We start from the raw sequence: 22,466 nt of genomic DNA on the forward strand, positions 1-22,466 counted from the left end.
GACTAACCGCCAACTGCAGCAAATTTCAAGAAGATGGTTGGACCAGTGATATATCCGCCGAAATTTGAGGGAGAGTTTGGAGCATGGAAAAGAAAAATGAAGGTATTCTTTTCCACAGATTATGAATTATTAATTATCATGAAAAATGGCTATGCAGCTCCGGAAGATAATGAAGGAAAGATCAAGGATCCTGACTCCTGGAACAAGAAGGAGCAAACAGATGCTATAGCGAACGGAAAGGCAGAATTCCATCTGCTGACCGTCCTCCCCGAACAAGATGTCAATCGAATCGGAAAGTACGACTCGGCAAAGGAACTTTGGGAAAAATTCCTGGAATTGCACGAAGGCACCTCGGAGGCAAAACTGACGCGACGAGATATCCTTCGAAGCCGATTGACCAATCTCCGGATGGAAGACGGAGAATCAGTTGCAAAATTACACGCCAAGGTAAAAGAATTAATTACAAGCCTCGAAAATCTCGGAGAAAAGGTGACCAATCGCGATGCTCAAAGGTACGCCCTAAACGCATTCCCGAGAACCCCGGAATGGACCTCGGTAATCGACGCGTACTATATTTCAAAAGATTTAGAGGTGAGTACGTTAGAACAGTTATTTTCTATATTAGAACTTCACGAATCTCGATATGTAGAAAAGAACAGGAAAACAGACAACGTCGCACTAAATACAAGGAAGATCCAACTCGATGAAGAATCTTCAACGGACGATGAAGAAACAGCTCTAACGGTAAGAAACTTGTCTAAATTTATTAAAGCTAATCGTTCTAAAAAGGTGCAGAGAAAAAAGAAACGCACAGTTCGATGCTACAACTGTAACGAGGAGGGTCATCTGAAAGATCAGTGCCCCAAATTCAAGAACCAGCCAAAGAAGAAGAAGGCATTAAAAGCCACTTGGGACGAGACCTCGTCGGACGAATCGGAAGTTGAAGAGTACGCCGGACTTGCGCTAATGGCAAGTCACCAAGAAGATGACGAAAGCACCTCGGAAGAGAGCAGCAACGAAGGGGGAGTCCCTAACTTCGAGACCGATCCGGTAAGTGAGGTATGCCTACTTCCACCTGCTCGAATTTATTCTATAATAAAATCCATGTTGAAGTCTATGAATAAAATAGAAGAGGAAAACTCTGAATTAAAAGAAAAATTAAGCACTACATGTTCGTCTAATTTATCTGACAAATTGAGAATAGAAAATGAAAATTTGAAAAATTTAGTTGAAAAGCTAGAAAACGATATTGCATGCTTACGAACTAAAAAGAATTTTTATCCTGGAAATTTGAACTGGTATATTAAAAATCATACGGGCCAACTTAGAAAAGTACCTAAGAATTATATTCCTCCAAAGTTTCTGATTAACCCCGTAGATGAAAATCTATTTTGGATCCCAAAGTCATGTCTAAATTAATTTTTTGATTATTTTTTTAAAAAAAAATTATTTATTTTGACTAATAGTTTTTCCTTTATTATGTGTCTCTTATTTAACTAAAATTTTTTTCCTTATGAAATTAATTTCGATCATACCTTACCTTGAGAAAATTATGTTTATATTTTTTTCTTAATGCACGAGTGTTTTACTATATAATGTGAATTTTTGAATATTTTTTTGATAATATTTGAATTTTTATGAATTTTCATCCAAAAAATAAGAATTTAATTTTAAAAATAGATAAATATTTGATTTTATCAGATCCAATTTTTTAGGATCTACAAATGGCCAATCAAACTTAGTAAAAAAATTTTAATAATTTTTTTGACAGAATTTTTTGAATCTTAAAAAATATTTTTCTTAAATTTCAACTATGAAGGTTTTTAATTTATTTTCGGAAATGGAAATTAGTTTTTTAGCCTAGAAATTTTTTATATATTCACAATCTTATCTTCCACAAAGACCAAAAGTTTTGAATATTTTTAGATAAAAATTAAATTTCTATGATTTTATATTTAAAATTTAAATTCTTTATTCTTGAAAATTGAAAAATAATAATTTTGACTTGAAATTTTTTGTACCAAGATAAAATTTCCTCTTCTACCTGTAGAAAATTTTTCAAAATTTTCCAACAGATGAATTATTTTCTATAAATTTTTAAGTGATAATCATATTTTTTAAAAATACTTAGAACATTTTATTTCTTAGAAATTAAATCTATTCACGGCTTGAAAAAAAAATGTTTTATATTTTTTCAAAATATTTTTTTCCCTTCCCTAATTTGTTCTGCCCCATTTTTGCTGTGATCAAAGGGGGAGAGTGCTTAGGTTCAGGGGGAGGTTATGGATGATAACTGCAATATTTTTATATCACAATATGTTTTATTATTTTTATTATTTATCCTAACTAAACTTGGGTTGATGCACATCAAAAAGGGGGAGATTGTTGGTGCCCTGGTTAGTTTTGATGTGATCAACCAAGTTAGGTTAGGTCCTGTGTTGTTTTAATTCCACTGCTAAGTGTGCAGGAACTTAGGTACGGAGGAAGTCGAGCGTAAGACGTAGCGAACGAGAAGGGTTGCGCGGGGAAGTGAGCCGACGGGCTCGGTGCAATCCGAGGGACGTGGAAGCTACGGAAGAGTACGCCGGTGGAGCGAGAAGGACGTGCGCGAAGTCCGAGGGACGAGAAGCCGGGAGGAAGCACGCTCGAGGGCAAAAGGCCGGAGTCGAGTTCGGGTGAGCCTAACTCCGGTTGGTCAGAAATCACCCAACCGAAGATTTTACAAAAAGTCAACAAAAGTCAAATTGTTGACTTTGACCGTTGACTTTGACCATTGACCTTGACTGTTGACTTTGACCAGCGACGAAGACTTGGACTTCTTGAACGTGGCGGTTGAAAAAAGAAAAGAAAAGAAAATAAATAAGATTTATCTTTTATCATATAAAAGATAAATGCTTAATTTTTTATTAAGGATAAATCGCTTTATCTTTTATTAAAGATAAAGTTTATCCTTATTTAATCAACGGCTACGATCAAAGTCTATCTCAGATCAACAATTAGGATCGTATCAACGGATCAACGGCCAAGAGAAAATTCATCTACGATCAACGATCTAGATATATTCTCTTATGTTATAAATAGGCTTAGAAGTTAGAATGCCTTGGCCGAATATTGAAACTTAGTTTTCCTTTGATTAGCTTTAAAACTAACCATCACAAATCCTAGATCATGATATAAAATATCCTAGAGCATACAAGACCATGGATTAAAAATCAAAAGTCATCATCTAACTCTTAACATGCATTTGGCCGAAACTTTAACATATGTTCTTCATGGTTTTTGCACAACAAAAACATAAACATAAGAAACTTCATGAAACCATAGCATAGCAATTATGCTGCAGGGTGAGGGAGTCTTACACTGGGTTCTTTGACTTTTACTCTACCAAATGAGAAGAAGAGAACCCTTCTTTTTGCTATTTCCTTAGTGCCCTTTCTTCCTTTCTCCAAGCCTCTCTAGCCCTTGGTGTTGTCTCCTTGTTTTGACAACAAGAACCACAAGATAGCCTCTTAAGAACTTTCGGCCAGGTTAGAGCAAGGAAAAGAGAAGAAAGAAAACCAAAGAGAAATCTAAACCCTTACCAATCACCTTCCCTAAAGCCCTTCTCTTGTTGTTTTCCTTTTGCTTGGTTGGAGGCGCCGGCCACTTGGATCCTCTTGGAGGTTTCGGTCACAAGGAGAGGAGGAGAGGGAGAGGAGGTTTCGGTGATAGCAAGAATGAGGGAGAGGTGGAGGGATTTCGGCAATAAGGGAAGTTCATAAGGAAAGGGTGAGGTGGATATTCCATTTACTCTCTTCTCCTTAACATGGCATGGAATACTCTCATTAAATCCCTTCCTAATCCTCTACTACTTCCCATGACCGATTGAAACCTTCCTTTTCTCCCCTTTTTGAATTTCAAACCCTCCCTCCATGAGTGTTTCGGCCACAGCCCCATAAGGAAGGAAAACTAGATTTGAGGGGGAAGAAATTGATGGAGAAAATGATTGGAACTTACCATTTAGGGAGAGGGTTATTCCTTATCCATAATTATTTGAAATTCGAATTTCGAATTCCCTTTCTTTCCCTTAAGATTTCGGCAATCACCAATCAAGGAAAGAAAGCTTGGTTTTTGTGGGAAAAACTTAATGGAGAAAAGTAATTGGAAATTACCATTTATAACCTCTTTTCCTTTTTCTCCTCATTTAAATTTATTTCTCCATGTGTCTCTAACAAGATCTACTTGCTAGCACATTTGGTTAACCCATGCTTCTACTAGGCTTGCCATTCATGAGGTCCAAGGATCAATCCCCGGCTCCTCCATTAATTTTTTTCTTTCTTTTTACTTTTTGCAAGCCCACATGAAATTAACCCATTAAATCATCAAGACACATTTAGAATTAAATTCCTTTAGATCAATCATTCATTATTATCCAAGAATTATTTAAGGAAAATTGCGGGTATTACATAGAAATGGTGTGTGGTGGAGTTATGTGCAAAGCCTAGAATCCCAAGGCTTACGGACAAGAGATGGATGGTTGCGATGCAAAGCTTGAAATCCCAAAGCTCATGGTGGAGAAGTCATGGTCAAAGAAATCCCACCATTCAAGATCCTTACAGAGACAACCCTCGAGAGGTCTCCCAATGGTTGTAGGCGATGGTTGTGTGCCCTCTTCAAGAGATGAATCAGTTGCTCAAGTTGAACTTATATGTTATATTTGAGAGGTGTCTTAAGGCAATCGTCTTAGATAATATACTATTTATTGGATAAATAAAATCACTATTTGAGAGTACATTCTCTATGTATTTGATTTAATCTTAAACTTAAATTACTAAGGTCCATAATATAATATATAATATGAGAGAAATTATGATTGGATCACAATTAGTGGGTATCTTTATATGTGTAATTATGTACATATTAAAAAATTCCCTAGTTGATAAATTGATAAGACTGAACATTATCGATTCTGTGAGACTAGCATATGTTAGACTCCTTGGTTTTACTAAGCAGTCAATCCTAACTAGCTAGAAATATTAGAATGCTAAGAGTTAACGTATGAATGTTGGTTAAGGGTAACTAGTTCATCGGAAGTAATCTTCCATGTGACTTCATATGATTTTGTACATATCTATGAAGATCTCATTGCAACTCGAATGCAAGTTTCCTTCGACTTGAGGTATTTAAGTTATCTTGGTCATGAAGACTTATACTTTGACATCATAAAAAAGCGTCTTTACGGAGGTGTAAACCCGGGATAATTGAGTATAAGTCGAAGTGTTCGAAGGTGATTGAGTAGCCAATAGATGATTCACCACTTCTTTTATTAGGAGATGTATGACTACTTATCAAGATTGTTACTCATAAGTCTTTGGCTAAAGCAGAAATATGTTAAAAGGATGATCCTCTTGGATAGATATTTTGAGTAACTCGAATCTGCAGGACAACGAACAACAAATTAGGTTAGATACATAGACCACATCTTGAACTAAGTGAGTATTATTATATTTGAGAGGTGTCCTAATACAATCGCCTTATTTATTATATTATTTATTAGATAAATAAAATCACTATTTGAGTATATATTTTGTATGTATTTGATTTGTTCTTAAATTCAATTATTGATGTCCATAATATGATGGATAACATGAGTGAAATTATGATTGGATCACAATTAGTATCTTTACATGTGTAATTATGTACATATTGAAATATTTCCTAGTCGATGAATTGATGAGATTGGACATCATTAATTCTATGAGACTAGCATATGTTAAACTCCTTGATTTTGCTAAGTAATTGATCATCACAAGTTGAAAATATTAGAATGTTGAGAGTTAACATATGAATATTGGTCAAGGGTAACTAGTTTATTGGAAGTGGTATGCCATGAGATTTCATGTGATTCAATGAATGTCAATAAAGATCTCATTGCAGTTCAAGTGTCAGTTTCCTCCGACTTGAGGTATTCAAGTCATCTTGATCATGGAGATTTATACTTTGACATCATAAGCAAGCATCTCTACGGAGGTGTAGACCCGTGATGATTGGGTATAAGCCGAAGTGCCTGAAGATGTTTGAGTAGCCAATAAATGATTCATCACTCTTTTAATTAGGAGATGTATACTCTATGATCACATGTCAGGATTGTTACTGATCATAAGTCTTTGACCAAAGCAATAACACGTTAAGAGGATGACCCTCTTGGATAGTTGTTTTGAGTAACTAGAATCCATAGGACATAGAACTATAGCTTGGACTAGGTGTGACTGAATGCTTATTGTGTTGTTGTCTAAAATGAGCACATCAAATTAATTAATACCGAATCCCCTAACTAAAGTAGTATAGGGTAACTCAAGCTATCTCCCAATGATTGTAGACGGTGCACGGTAATCTTAGTGGTTATTAGACAATTGGGGATTTGGATTTTCTTTTTGGACTGGATGGGGGGGGGGGGGGGTTGAATTAAGTTCTAAATCTAAATAACGAAAAGAATACTAAGCATTGAAAATAGAATTGCTAATCTGAAAGTACTAAGAATAAATTGCATTAACAAAGTAAATAAGTGCGTCAACAAACAATCAAGATAAAGCTAAGGACAAACAACATCCAAAACATTGTAAGAGGGAATTAAATAAACATCTAACGTGCAGAATTGAATCTACGCTCAGAAATAGAAAGTAAAGTAAATTTAGTGAATCTCCCTATGTCCCTGGCCGGAGGTGGATGTGAGGCGACAAAACTCCACACAAGGTTTGATGAAGGAAGGAATCTGCAACTTCGATGCAATCCCCATAGTTGATGCGGTGGGTGAGATGATGTGGTGGAGAAGAAAAATCCCCTTGACTCCTCGGTGGATGGAAGATGGCCGGATGGAAGAAGGGAATCCCCTTAACTTCCTTCTGATGGAAGCAAATAATGGAGATGATGAGGCAGTGAAGGTGAGGGTGGCGGCTAGGTCAAGTCCAAAGGGAAGAATCCTTTCATCTTCAGAAAATGAAGCTTTTATACCCTAAAAAACAGCCCCGCGACACGACCATGTCTCAAGGCACGACCTTGAACTAGAATCATTCTATAAAAGAGGCATGGTCGTACCTTTTAGCACGACCTAGAGAAGGAACCCTTTTGTAGAAGAGGCACGGTCGTGCCTTGTAGGCATGACCCAAAGTAGGAAGCCTTCTATAGAAGAGACACAATCATGCCTTGTAGGCATGACCCAGAGTAAGAAGCTTTTTATGGAAGAGACATGATCGCATCTTTTAGCATGGTTTAGAGAAGGAATTCTTCTGTACACCCTGAAGCGAAGTTATAGATCTTGAAGTTATCTTCATTTTGGTAGATGGCACGACTCATTTTTTCATCTGAGCTAAAAGTTGTGCCCATTTTACTTTTGGTATGCAAAACTGTCCAGATAAGGCACGACCATGTTTGGGCCCTGGAAAGGTGAGGCACGACCTTGACAAGGTAAGGCACGCCCGTGTCTTGTGAGGCACGGCCTGGACTTGTGAGGCACGACCTTAGAAAGGTAAGACACGGTCGTGTCTTGTGAGACATGGCCTGGACTTGTGTGTTAGTAGAAGCGCTAGAGCCAATTATGTGATGATTAACTAAGGACTTTTTGTATCATATTCTATTATTAATAAAGATATAAATTTTGGTTATTATACATACTTTGTATTAGTTCCAAATAACTAAGTATAATAATGTCCCTAGGTAGCTAGTTCTAATCTGTATCATATCTGTTGGAATGTATACTATAAGCCTAACTTTTGTATAAACATCTATTTTGAAATAATATGTAATGAGAATCACATTGGTCAAATATTTGCATATCTTATGTTATGCAGTTGTCCATTTAATTTATATTATAGATAACATGGTGCATGGTGCCACACAGAAGATCATGCTATCGGTTCTTTATAAATTATAAATAGTAGCTCACAACCAAGATGGATAGGGACAAATCATTGGAGTGATTGTAGTGTAATTGGTATTAGTTTATCTTGACTATTAAATTATACTAGTACACTTTATATGTATTGAGTAGGACCGTTTGAGGTCATTTGATTTATACTGACTATATAATCAAACTAGACCTCTGTTATTATGGATGTGCATGCTCTTAATCCCTATATAATAATAAGTACATATACTTAGTATTTATTTCTTTAATTCATCAAAGGGTGAGATTTATTCTTTAAATCAAAAGACCCGATGAGTTGGGAGATAATGCTATGTATATGGTGTGTTGTTGATTATAGAAGGAATCTTTGTCCTAATTATTTAGGCTGATGATGTCCCCTTGAGGAGCTCATAAGGATTATCATGTAAACCCTGCAGGTGGACTTAGTCCGCATGATAATAAAGTTGAATGGTACTACTCTTAGAATTAGAAGTTATTTAATTGAGTTGTCAGTAATTTAATTAATTGACGGACATACGATATCTTAAACACAGGGAGATTAATGGACTTATGATAAGAAGGAGCCTATATTATAATATAGGATTGGTACGGTAGTTCAATAATAACTCTTTAGTGGTATGAGTTATTATTGATGGACTTGAGTTGGGTGTTCAGGGAGAACACAGGAAACCCAAGCCCATCAAAAGGTCAAAATCAATTCCTCCTCGAGGTCCCTGTTGTAGCCTCTAGATAAAGCCTTGAATCCACATAAGAGAATTCTTTAAGGATTTCGGGTAGGAAATTCTATTAAGAATTTTTTTTGTGAAAAATTCTGTTAAGAATTTTTTTTTAGGATCGGAAACACGATAGAGGGGTGGGGGGGGGGGGTGAATAGCGTGTTGCATGCTTTTCAATTTTTTTCATAAATCACGAGTGCGAACGGAAGCGAGAAATAAACTCGAATGCGAAAGCAGTTATAAGCAGGAAATAACTAATGCAAAAATTAAATACTCGGTTGGTTTTTTACTTGGTTCACAGCCCAAGGCTGCTACTCCAAGGCTCACGGTCCTTGACCGTTTCCTTTGGGCAAATCCACTAAGGCACTTGCTCCACTATGGCAACAAATGCATCGATAATTACAAAATCAAGAGTTTATAAAAAGCTCGGTTTAGAGGAAATTAACAATAATAAACTAGTACCAACTTTTTGTTCGCGCAGTCACTCCCCAGATGAAGATCTCGGTGTCTCGGTGTGATTTTGAGTTGCTTGGATTGAGTGCAGCACCGACGTCAAAGAACGGAAGTTTGGGAGTCGCGAGAACAGCGTTTGGATGCAAGAGAGAGTTGTTATTCGGCTGCTGCTCGTGACCTCTTTTTATAGTCCTCCTGAGTCGACTCAGATGCCTATCTGGGCCGACTCCAGCTTGTGTGATAGATAAAGCTTTATCGCCTTTGCCCGTTATCCCCTCTGAGTCGACTCTGATTGCTTTCTGGGTCGACTCTAGTTGCTGTGGCGTCGATGGCGATAACTTTTGATGTTGGTGCAATCTTTGCCCCAAGTGCATTGAGTTTCAATGTTTGGCTAAACTATGTTTGAAGTTAGGCAATACTTGTGATCTAACATGTGTGATGCAAGTTTGCAGGAAAGCAAGCGTAGTCTTGGCAAAGGAAAGTCCAAGTGGGTAGTCTTGGCAAAGCAAAAGTCCAAGTGGGTAGTCTTGGCAAAGCAAAAGTCCAAGTGGGAAGTCTTGGCAAGGAAAAGTCCAAGTGGGAAGTCTTGGCAAGCAAAAGTCCAAGTGGGAAGTCTTGGCAAGGAAAAGTCCAAGTGGGAAGTCTTGGCAAGGAAAAGTCCAAGTGGGTAGTCTTGGCAAGGAAAAGTCCAAGTGGGTAGTCTTGGCAAGGACTTGACATGACGAAGCTGATGGAAGCATCTCAAGCTAGTGCAGGGAAGGCATGAGGCTGTGGGAGATGTTTGAAGGCCGAGGTCTAGGTCAAGAGAAGCTGAAATGTGATTTTTCAGCTTCACCAGTCGACTGGCCCTGCCAGCAGTCGACTGCTCATAAATCAGACGCACACAGAAAAATCAGTCGAGCCAGAGGAAGACAGGAGTCGACTGGGCAGTCGACTGGTGTTATGGTGAGTCGACTGTTGCCAGTCGACTGGTCTTGGAACAGTCGACTGTGATTTGAACGTTGCAGAAAATTGGCAAGCATTTAATGCGCTTTAATGCGAGATTTTGTTGCCGATTGAAGGCATCAGTCGACTGGCCCTGCCAGCAGTCGACTGATGTTGCAGAAATTATAAAAGAAGCCTGCGCGAGAACAACTCAAGAATTTTGCTATTCTTTCATTCTTTTGTGCTTCTTCTGAGAACTTGTTTGTTCTCTATTCTCTGCTTTCTTCCTCTCCTCCTAAACAATATTTTATATCATCTTTGAGGAGATCGAAAGAGTTGTAAAGGTTTCTCCGCCTTCGAGGTTTTCGAGAAGGAGAAGATTCATAGTGCATCGGGTGTGTGTGTGCGTGTGGATCCTTGGATTAGTCACCTCTGCGGAGGTGGAGACCAAGTAAACAAACCGGGTTAGCGTTGATCTCTTTCTTTCTCTTTTATATTTTTGCTTCCGCTAATCTCTGTGCAGAGAAAGAACAAGAAAAATCGAGAAACGCTATTCACCCCCCCTCTAGCGAACCAACCGATCCTAACAAGTGGTATCAGAGCCGGTTACGTTTCGGAGGATCTAACAATCAACCGGAGCAACTCATGGCATTCCAAGAGGGTTACAGCACCGCACGACCACCATACTTCGATGGAAATGATTTCGCCTACTGGAAAGGTAGAATGGAATATTATTTAATGAATGATATTGAAAATTGGTTCAGTATTGTAGATGGGTTCGAGATACCCAAAGATCTTGAGGGAAAAGCTCTTCCTACAAAAGATTGGACGAAGGATGTGTGCAAGAAGGCACAAGCCAACGCCAAAGCTACAACGACCCTTCAATGTGGGTTATCAAAAGAGCAATTGAGCAAGGTCGGACCATTCGATTCGGCCAAAGAACTATGGGAGAAATTGATCGAACTAAACGAGGGATCAACGAATCGAGACGAGCCAAGAAGGATCTCTTGGTGAGTCAACTACAATCCTTCACGATGAGATCAAATGAGACAGTAAGTCAGATGCATGGGAGATTCAAGGAAATTGTAAATGGACTCCATGTAATCGGTGAAAAGATCGATAACCGCGATCTTGTAAGGTATGTGTTACAAGCCTTTCCCCGAACTACTTTATGGGCATCTATGGTGGATGCATATAAAGTATCAAGGGATTTATCTGTTGTTAAGCTTGATGAATTATTTTGTGAATTTCAACTACACGAACAAGCTAATATGGGCACGCAAGAGAAGGGTATTGCCTTGATTGCAGATAAGGAAAAGAAGAAGAAGAAGAAAGAGAAAGAGGAGTCATCAGAATCTGAGCGAGAATCTTCAGACAGTGATGAAGAGTTAACCTCAAAAGAGATGGCCCATTACGTAAAGAAGATGATGGGGAAAACCAAAAGATTTACCAAGAGAAACTTCAAGAAGACATTCCGAGATCGACGAGGGCTTTAGGGAGAGGGGATTTAGTTTTGCATGGCATGATGTACTATTGGTGTAATCGACCTCTAAGATTTTGATGTTTATTTGAGTACTATGTTTGATAAAGTCTGGTTTAGGTTGGCCAAGTAATTTGGTCAAGGTTGACCAAGTTAGTAAGGAGTCTAAGCAAGTTAAAGTTGACTGGATGTTTGAAAGTAAGTGGTAATGTCTAAGCAGGTCAAGATTGACCAAGGCAAGTGAGAAAGGGAAATACCAGACAAATCAAAGTTGATTGGAAGTCTAGCAAAGGAAAAGCCCAAGCAGGTCAAGGGTAATCGGATGTTTAACAAAGAAAAAAAATCCTAAGGGAGTGAATCTTAGATAGAGAGAAGTCTTGGAGAAGGAAACTTTGAGCAAACGAAAAATTCTAAGGAAGTGAATCTTAGGTAGCGAGAAGTTTTGGAGAAGTAAAATCTAAGCAACGAATAAGTCTTGGGAAATAAACTCTAAGCAAGTAGTAGGTTAAGTAAACTTAATACTATGTTTTGTATGTTATTTGCATGTGTTATTTTACAGGAAGCAGCAAGTGGACAAAAACCCAAGGATCCAAGGATAACCAGACCATGTCCGAGCAACCAAGATTGGTCCGAACAATCGGACCCTATTTAGATGAATGGATCTTGGTCCAAGAGACCGAAACATGCTAGATCGACTAGAAACCCCAGATAAGGTCGAGTTCTTGCGAATCAATCGGCAGATGAAGTTTGACTAAGTTCTGAGCGATTAAAAGGGCTTTTAGTCGATCCAAGAAGTGTCGATCAAGCTCAATAGAAGGGAGGCAGAGGCTTGAGGATTATTCACGCATTTACAATCAAACCTCTCTGTTCTCATTCTCGAAAAGGCTCTCAAAGTACTACTCGTGAGATCCAGGACGATCCAAGACAAGTATGGTGTGCATTCAAGACCTTTAGAAGCGATCAGTGCTTTCATATTTTTATTTCTCTTATAATTATTTTTATTTACTTGTGCTTGTATTGTTTATCAATTCTATAAGAGGTTTTTGTGCCATCAGAAAGTGCCTGGAAAGGAGAAAAGTAGAAAGAAATTAATGATGGCATGGACCATGTAAGATCGATTTATCCTTGTCTTTCAATTATTTGTTTTTATTATTATTCTATTGCATGCTAACCTATAAACAAGAACGAAAATGATAAAAAGGGAATGTTATTCACATCCCTCTCTATTGTTGATTTAGCCCTACATGTACAACGTATAAAAACAAAGGTGTAAGGAAGCGTATGCAGAAGAGTTAAGGAAGCCGAGCAACAAGGAGGCACGAAGCAACAAGAGCGAGAGCACAGTAAGTAAATGTCCCCACCTTCATGCCTAAGACCCCCTATTACAAGGAGAGGGGAGAGGTGTGATGATTCAAATGCTTTAGTACAGACGACTAGGATTGCACGCATTGAGCGGTGTGGGATCAATTAGACAACAATATAGCCCCATGAAGGGGTAATGTCAACGTTGTCTGCATGTGTCAGTTGTTGATGCTTTGGTTACTATGTGAGTGTACGAAATTATAGTTGTTCGACCAATAACCAATCGAGAAACTAAAATGACATAGGTGGCGCCATTACATTACAGTTGTCAGGCAGGGGGAACGTGTCCTGCCCATGGCAAAAAATGAGAGCACGACGATCCCACTCGAGCCTTGTTGTTCTCTCCGCGACCTGACCAAGTGGGGGGCATGTGATACACTGAGGATATGTAGATCTTGCCCGGGCCAGATGGGAACATCCTCGATCAAGAACATCTAGAAACTCAAGCACACACTATGAGAACATTCCCGGCCAGGAACATCTCCAAAGTTCCAACACACTATGGTATCATCTGATTGGAAACATCCCGAAGCTCTAGTACACTGTGGTAGCATCCTCGATTGGGAACATCCCGAAGCTCCAACGAATACTATGGGAACATCCTGATTGAGAACATCCCGAAACTCTAATGCATACTATGGGAACATCTCCGATCGAAAACATCCCAAAGCTCCAGTACCTATAGGAATATTATCGAAGCTCCAATACAATGTGGGAACATCCCCAACCAAGAACATCTTTGAAGCTCCAACACACACTTTGGGAACATCACCGACTAGAACATCCTAGAAGCTCCAACATACATTATGGAAACATCCCCGACTAAGAACATCCCCAAAGCTCAAATACACTATAGAAATATCCCCGAAGTTCTAATACACTATGGAACATTCCTGATCGGGAACATCCCCGAAGCTCCAGTACACTATGGGAACAACCCAACCGAGTACATCCCTAACCGGAAACATCGTTGCCGAGCCAGACCCCTCCGAAATGGACATCTCTAACTATTCCTAACACTTGCAGCCTACAACCAAGCGACTACTAATAATTGCCACTTGCTATGGTCAGGTGGCAATGGACAAAGCCCGCGACGAGCGATTGGTCGATAGCAAGCATACAGTATTAGCATTGTTACCTTCACTACCCAACATAACTCTGCCAACTAGGTCAGCGATAGGCTAGGGTGGCTCCTACATGGATAACCGGGGCCCCTAGTATAAAAGGGTAGGCAAAGGTGAAAACTTGGCATGCTCTCTCTCTCTCTCTTGCCTGTGTAGACACTCTCATTTCTTCTCATTCCATTCAACACTGACTTGATCATCGGATGGTTCACCAAGTAATCGTCAACGCCCTTTAACCAAGAAGTAGGCAGGGTGAGGCTTTAAGCTCTACTGAACAAAACCCTTGAGGAGTGGTACAACCGCATTAGAAAGGAAAAATTAAAAAAAGGTCGCCCAGCAGCACGAGCCTAGCCATCACCCGCCACAAGGTTGCAACGGCCTCCGCAACCTCAACTTCGAGGTCAGTGTCGTGTAGGTCACCGAGCAGAACAATTAATTCCATCCGTGCCGACCGGCACAGCTTGGAATCTTATATCGCGATTCATGCCATGCTAACATTCTTTTATATAAGCAAGTCAAGTTGTATTTATCAATCTCTATTCAACTTATTGAAGAAAGTCAAGTTGTATTTAAGAAAAGATTGTGCAAAAGTAATTTTAGTCCCACTTGCTCATTTATGTACTTACTATCTCTATTCAACAATTTAAAGTATAGGCGTTGCAGTGATAAAGTTGAGACAACTAGTCTTCACATGGTGTATCTTGCAGCCAACTTAGTAAGTTATTCCAAGAGGAGTGAATCTAAACTATTTTCAAGAGCATTTCAAGTTGCAGTGCTAGCTTTTCTTTAAAAACAAAGATGCTAAAAAAGGGCATTGTACCCCAAACTTCAGATAGGACCTCAACAGTTTGCTAACCATCTCACCCATGGTTGTGGTACAGTTTTCATGCATCAAGGATCAAAGTGTTGGACCATTACAAATAAAGATGCTACAATATGCCATCAAACACTCAATCTTTCTCTAACTATCGTATTCCTCTTCTCTACTACTACTAATGCTTCAATTACTGCATCTCATCTTGAGCTCTCCTCTCTTTTTTAATGTCTAATCTCTTCCTCATGACCAGAAGATTGCAGACTGAATCTTGAGAAGAAAATCTTCTTGTCTCAACTGGGATTATCTATTGGCACTCCTCTCTCCCCTCTTTTTAATTTTCATTTCCTCCTCATGACCAGCAAATAGAATAAGTCATAAGAGAATCTTCCTATACCAGCACAAGAAGATATCGGTCATTGGCAACCAGAATGATACTTTTCAAAGGTGTTGACTGATGCCATAGTGCACTTGAAACCATGCTACAAAGGTAAAACCTATTTAGACTGACCTCTTTTCTGACATCTGAACAGTAGTTGTTTGTTTTAGTAGTAACTAAATTATTGATTGGTTTAAAATATACTGCTCAATATTTGTCAAACTCGTTGCTTGTAAACTATTATTCAACTTCAATTAGGAAATATTTTGAACAAACTTATTGATTGATATACAGATGCCTCAGAGTTGGTTACCTTGTTCAGATAGTTTATCTGCATAACACAGCAAAATGCTACAGTAGCTGCAAAAAACCAAGTCTGGTAATAGACAAATTGATTCATTCCTGAAAATGTTAGCTTTAATGCAATGCTCACTGCTTTTACACTCATGACCTGAATGAAGGAAAAGGAAAAGTAAAATACAACTTACATAGCCAAGAAACACACATTTTGATGCACTAGACATACCGTTAGGGAACCCATTAGTGAGCAAATTCCAACATATACCAGCATATGTGTTTGTCCATAACGTGGAACTAACTGGACAATGAGGAACGCAACGAGGAACAGGACAAGACAAGAATAAGTAACGAAGCCTGAAGGCAAGAAATTACTATATTAGTTTTGGCTATTTTCTTAAGTTTGTATATCAACAAGATTCTTCTAATTTGCTATGTGATATATTTTAACATTCGAAGTAGCACACAGTAGATTAAGCTAGTTGAACCTCAACATAAATTCTGCCATAGAGAAGAGGAAATACTAGTACAGTATTCTGCAGTTAGAAGAAGAGAATGCATACAAAATGAGTGCAGCAGAAAGAAGAATCATGCAGCAAAACTGTCTTTCATCACATACCAACTACTGGGTTACGACATTACTTGCACAATACAACACATCATACAGAATTTATACGTCAGTTAAAGGTTTATGTTGAAATTGCTATAGATGCAATATATTAGTCAAATGGGCATGAGATGTGGTTATGTTAGCATTTATTAGAAATTGCTAATTGAAGCATCTTGATATGCAGAAAAATGGATAACCTGGTTCAGTGGCAAGGTTCCAGACTTCCTTAACTGATTCAATATCCTTCTCTCTTGGAGCATGCAACACAATACTAACAGAACCCACAACACAGAGAATGCAGCCGAGGACCCCAAATATGTGCAGTTTTTCATTCAACATGAAATGAGCTAGCACTGCACTGCATAAAATAGCTTTCATTAGATAATATACTATATTACATAATTTCTAGTCAGCAAAATGATCACCATACCTGACAATTATACTCAATGCCCCTAAAGGAGTTACAAGGATGGCAGGAGCAAATGCATAGGCAGCAAAGTTAGCAACCTCACCAAGTATCACTGGAGACGATAAATTGTTGACGTGAGCTAATTACTAAAAATGGTCAGATACATGTAAAGTGGACATAATCTAAAGCAAGACATTGATCAAGTTTGGTAAAAAAATCATAAAGCTGCAGCAGCATGGTGAATAAGATGACCGTGAACACTAAAGTGTGAGCATTCTTTTCCTGAATGTTCTTAATATTATTAGATAATTTCACTCTTATAGGAGTCATATTTACTTTCAAGAAGAAAAGCATTAGGAACGTTAAAAAATCTTCTGCATTATTCCTCCATACAGTTGTACTACCTGTTAACAATATATTCAAAGGGCGGATCACCAAGAACTCAGAAAAATTTGCAATCATGTTCATACGCCTTTTCACATGGAAAATATGTAAGAACAAAGGATGAAGATATATGTGCATATAAGACCAGATTAATTTTCTACTGGACTGAACTATGAGGAAGAAAAACTCTCAATAAATCCACAAAATCATCTGTAAAGTTGTTCTTGTTTGTTGCAAGAAAAATAATGAATGTGTTGTCCAAAATATTTGGTATTGATTTTGAATTATAAAAGTGGAAGACAGATATACACTAAAAGTTAGGACAACTACCAAACAGACTAAATTTCCTAATTTAGAAACTCAGTAATCCATTTGAGTTACATATTTTGGCATGGAAAATCTACCATCCAAGACTGTAAGTATTGCCACCAACATCATAATGATAGATAGACAAAAAAATGATAATCATAGATGTTAGAATATTTAGGAATATATATATATATATATATCAAATTTTTATAATAATAATTTAACCATTAAATATATATATATAAATAGGGACTTATTTATTGTAATAAAAACAAGATTTTTCCTTGTATTATTTTACATAGTATCATAACGAGATTTTTAGGTTTAAAAGTTTTTTTTTTCCCTACGCCGCCACGCGATGAGCTGCCTCCTCCGAATCGCGACGTCTCCTCCACGCATCAGTGGCTTCTTCCTCGTCGTGCATCCAGGGAGTCGCGCACCCTCGTCGTCCAGGTGCTTCCCTGCTTTGCCAACCAGGCGCACGCCTTCCTAAATTTCTATAATATATGAAACCCTAGCATCACTACCTATTATCACAAGTAGTGATTGCGGCCGTTTCTAGTTATTTCGCGCGAGGGCATCGCCGAACAGGAAAGCCACCATAGCCGATCGTGGACTTCCTTCGACCGATCACACGCAACCCCTGTTCCTGCTTCTTCTTGGGAGCTGAGACGCCACTTATATAGAAAATTTCTGTCAAAATATTTCACTAACAAAACTATAGTCCATAAAATATTAAATAATAATATAAATGTAAAATTCACTAAATATGTTATACACATAATTCAAATTAAAGAGAAAAACTTCAAATATCTAAATCATCAAAATCTTCATTATCTTCCTCAATGATATCATTATCATTTGTTGGTGCGGAGAGCACCAGATGATTGAACCTTAATTTTGATGATGGCACGAGGTTCAAGTTAAGTGTGTGTTGTGGACTAACAAGTTGATCTAGTGTGCAGGGAGCACAGGAAAGTCCTAGTTGAGGCTAGGCAAAGCAAGTCCTAGTTGCGGCTAAACAAAGGTAAAGTCCTAGTTTGGAGGATTAGGCAGAAGTCTTGGCAAAGATCAAGTGCACCAGGTGCAAGTCCAGGCAGGTTTGGAGGACCGAGAAGCATGGCAAAAATCCAAGCAGGTCAAGAGGACCAAGGCTTGGTGGAAGTCTAGGCGGTCAGGAGGACCGGGAGCCTAGCAGCAAATCCTGGGGCCGAGGACCATGGCTAAGCGGGAAGTCCAACAAGTGGAGGACCAAGGTAGGTAAATTCTCCCGAGTGGAGTGGATAAGGACGCGTTCTCAGAGTGGAACTGTAGGCATCGATCTAACCCAAAATTTCACTGAAAATTTAAAGTTAAGACCAATTAATAGTTTGAAAAACTGTTAACCCAATTTGTTACTTTAGATTTTGGACTAACTTGTAATGCAGATTGGAGAGGTGAGGATTTTGACTCCGAGCGACTTTATCCAGAATCCAGTCGACCGGACGGTCCAGGCGCCTGGAAGGTGGAATCCAAGCGACTCGGGTTCAGATAATCGCAACGGAAGTCAAAGTTCATCCATATCCTCCATGTCAGCATGGAGTCGACTGGAAGGGGAATCCAGGCGACTGGAAGTGCCGAGTCAACTGCGAAGATGGCGGATCGACGGTCTGTGTGGAGTCGCCTAGAAGAAGAATCCAGGCGACTAGAAGGGTCTTATAAAAGCACATCGAACAGAGGGTTCGAGACATCAATTCAGAGAATTCCAACGCGAGCCGACGACACCCTAAGCGAGAAGGAAAACCCTAACAGCCGTCGTAACGCCGGAGTCGCGTCGCAAAGCTTCATCTTCTTCTCCGATTGTGGTAACGAGTTACTTGTACTTATTTTAATTTTACGATAAAATTTTATCGTAATTGTTTTTGTAATCGTTACAACTCTTTTCCGTAAGGAAAGAGTTACATAGTGGATTGCCCATACGTAAACGATCAAAGATCGTGGGCCTTGGAGTAGCAGTCAGTGGTTGTGAACCAAGTAAAAATAAAGTGTGTTTTTGTACTTGGCTTTATTATCGCTTTCATTATTTCCGCTGCAACGACTTTGTTTTACGAGTATAATCGATACGGATTTCAAAAATTGGGAAAAGCTACTAAAAAGATATCGCTATTCACCCCCCCCCTAGCGCATCTACGATCCTACATCATCATCGCCAGATATTTCAAATTTGTATCTTTATCTGTTTTCTCAAGATTGATTCCTTCCTCTTCTTCATCAATAAGTTGACTTGTAAAAGATCTTTTTTTAGTTCCTTTTGATGTAGTTGCCCTTACTTCTTTTGAAGAAGATAAAGCTCGAGATCTAAATTCATTGATATCGTCTATCTCATCTAAAGAAATAGGATTGACAGTGTCACACATAGAAATAAGTGTCGCGTGCATGCTAACTAATTAATTAAAAGGATAATTAAAGGTATGGACTAGGCTTTAAAAAGTTTTTTTTTGGGCTTGATTTGCATCTGTACGTCTCGCTTTAATGAGGCAAGAAAAATCGTGCCTCAAGTGTGTCTGTCGCCTCTCACAAGGTAGGTGCTTAAGCATGTTTCTTTCAAGCAGTGCCCCTGGGTCACTATCCAGCCGCAAGATGCTCACTTGGCTACACCTTGTGCCTAGGCACAACCAGGCGAGCATCTTTAATAACTATGGCATGTGTTATTGTCAAAAAAGCATATAAATCAATCAAAAAATAACCACAAGTAAACAAGATACAAGTAACTACATAAAAAGAATAAACTACATCATATTTCACATTGCAATGAAAAACCAAATAACATAATTAGATAATCATATAATATATTAGAGGAGGAGTGGTGTGATGGATTGGGCCAATTAGATAAATAAATTATTTTTTAAATAAACTCACTTGGACTACCTCCTAGACTACTCCGACCTAAGAGGACCACTCTTTAGAACAACTGCCTAAAGGGAACTGCATAATCATTAGGTGAAGCACTCTTTTTTTTAGCTAAAGCAAGGTAGGGTTCTCAGGCGATATTGACAAAGATACCATAAATAGTATAAAGACTGATAGATTTAATATGTAGGAGAGATTTTAAAGCAATAAACATGTGCCACTTATACTTTATGGATTAATGTTGGATAATTAGAAAATAATATACATAAGATAGTAGAGAAAAGAATGAAAGAAAAAAGGTACTACCAACCTAGAGAAGAACATAGCTCCAATAGATAGACAACAGATAATAAACGAGCAAAAAATTGCTTAAGATAGTATAGACTTGTTCAAAACAACAAATAACTTTTATAATTAGACAAGTCAAAACAATTAGGATTAAAGATGCGATTGTAGAGGAAAAAAATAAAATCTTCTTAACAAAAGTAAAAGTGGCTTAAAGGATCTAAATATTAGCATAGAGTAAATGGTGGGATAAGAGCTACGCACAACACCTAGGCAGACAGATTGCATTTCCTTTTATTAAAAGAAAAAAAATGTAAAATTAGAAGAGACAAGTAGACAACTATATCATGGAGACATAATCACTTAGAGTTTTATGGTTTTCATCACTTCCATATAGACTAGCAAAAGTTTCAACATCTAGAACACGTCTCACAAGAAATTTTGTGTGGATCACACTTGTAAAATAATCCATCTTATGCAGAATGACAGCATATCAAAACTCACATAAAGAATAGATATCACTTGATGCAATATGAGAGATAAATAATCTCATGGAGAAAAACAATTGATCTCACATAGAGAATGAAAACTCATAAAGAGGAATATTTTTAGGTCAAAGATTGATTAACATAGGGGATGTTGAGGTCATTTTAAAGCCTCCAAGCTGAAAAAAATGAAAATAAACTAAAATCATCAAAAAGAAAACATTAACTTGACTAAAAGTACTCAACTAAACTAGGAAATAATTACATACTAGAAAATGAACCAATTTAATTAATCTTCTACATGCACTTCCGTATAGCCCTAAAAAAGACAAGTTTACACTATTCCGTATAGCCCTACTAAGGTCATTTTAATTAAAAACATTTTAAAAAATAGATTCTTAGTTTACACTATTCTTCCCCAAACACGGAGAAGTCACCTTCAAGCAAGTTGTCTGCATATTTTTTAGGTCCTTGTTTCCAAGTATAAGGAAGAATAGCATCACCAACTCTGTTTAGCATAGACTTGATTCATTATCTTTCTTTGGCATTCCTTCCATGAGTAAGGAACATGTGCATTTTATTTCTTTTTTGTTGTCTCTTCCAATGAATAAAAATTATCTCAATTGATCACTAGGCTAGGTCGATGTTCACATCTCTAAAATTGGTCAATAGGGTGAAAATGATAATGTCGAGAAGTTAAAATTTCAAGCCATGCAAAAATTTTAGTCTAGACAGGAACAATACAATTTCAATACCATATAATGTCCCACTGATATAGTTTAGGAACTTTTTTCCTTTTTTAAATATTAGTAAATATTAATTAAAAATTTTATTAATATTTGATTGCTATAAATGATCACTATTGATTTTATATTTCAAGTGTTTATTATTGAGTTCATATTTCGATATTTTCTCTTGAAATGTTTGACGTCTATTAAATTTTGCAACAACTATAGCAAGGTATATATTCAAAATATATATTTTCATTATTGTCACATATAATAAAATAGTCTTAATCACTTAAATTTATGTAGTAATTTGTAAATTTATTTACTAATTTTTAAATTTTTGAAATTTTAAAATTAAATAATTTAAGTTTTTATTGATTACGGGTATTCGCCCCTGAATTGAAAATACTAATGAAGTTCATAATTTTCAATTCAAATATTTTTTATTTTTTATTTTAACTTATTTACATTTTTTATTTGATATAAAATAATAACAAAATTATAAATTTATATAGTATAGTTATATTAATTAATGATCAATTTAATTAATTAATTAATAATATAAATATATATTTACATAGTTATAATTTATATATATTTTATATAATATATATTAAATATTACAGTCTATATATTTATGTATATAATTTAAATAACATATAATAAATATATGTACAATTAATTAATATAACCTTGTTACGAAATTATAAAGAGTTTATAACACTGTTACAAATCCATATACCATTGATTTAATTAATCATATCATTGTTATGTGTTTATATTACTATATATATTTTATAATAATTTATAAAATTGATATATATTAATTATTTATAACACTGTCATAAATTTATATTGCTTATTTTGGTTTCAATTAATATCATCATATTAAAATGCCTTTTCCTAGAATCTCTA

At 37.2% G+C, this 22,466-nt stretch overlaps 1 protein-coding gene across 1 annotated transcript; it reads right to left on the reverse strand.

The window, feature by feature from the left end:
• Window positions 1–13,372: 13,372 nt before the first annotated feature.
• On the reverse strand, window positions 13,373–16,933 carry LOC141813018 (putative magnesium transporter NIPA2). The gene is made up of 7 exons (XM_074700931.1): window positions 16,876–16,933; window positions 16,493–16,583; window positions 16,260–16,420; window positions 15,682–15,809; window positions 15,448–15,606; window positions 13,518–13,623; window positions 13,373–13,440 (listed from the first exon to the last, which is right to left on the reverse strand). Exons 1-7 carry the CDS (start codon window positions 16,931–16,933, stop codon window positions 13,373–13,375), a joined length of 771 nt encoding a protein of 256 aa, XP_074557032.1.
• Window positions 16,934–22,466: the final 5,533 nt, after the last annotated feature.

Source organism: Curcuma longa, chromosome 20 (assembly GCF_044706935.1).
Source record: "Curcuma longa cultivar G26 ecotype Majalengka, Jawa Barat chromosome 20, ITB_CL_G26_1.1, whole genome shotgun sequence".
In the NCBI taxonomy this organism is placed as follows: Eukaryota; Viridiplantae; Streptophyta; class Magnoliopsida; order Zingiberales; family Zingiberaceae; genus Curcuma; species Curcuma longa.

Coding starts and splice junctions, on each gene's coding strand:
- LOC141813018 (XM_074700931.1), bottom strand. CDS start 16,933: ATGATTGCAAATTTTTCTGAGTTCTTGGTGATCCGCCCTTTGAATATA. Junction 13,624..15,447: donor TAACCAACTCTGAGGCATCT/GTATATCAATCA, acceptor TGGAGCTTCTAG/GATGTTCTAGTCGGTGATGT. Junction 13,441..13,517: donor CTTCGATAATATTCCTATAG/GTACTGGAGCTT, acceptor GTTCTCAATCAG/GATGTTCCCATAGTATTCGT.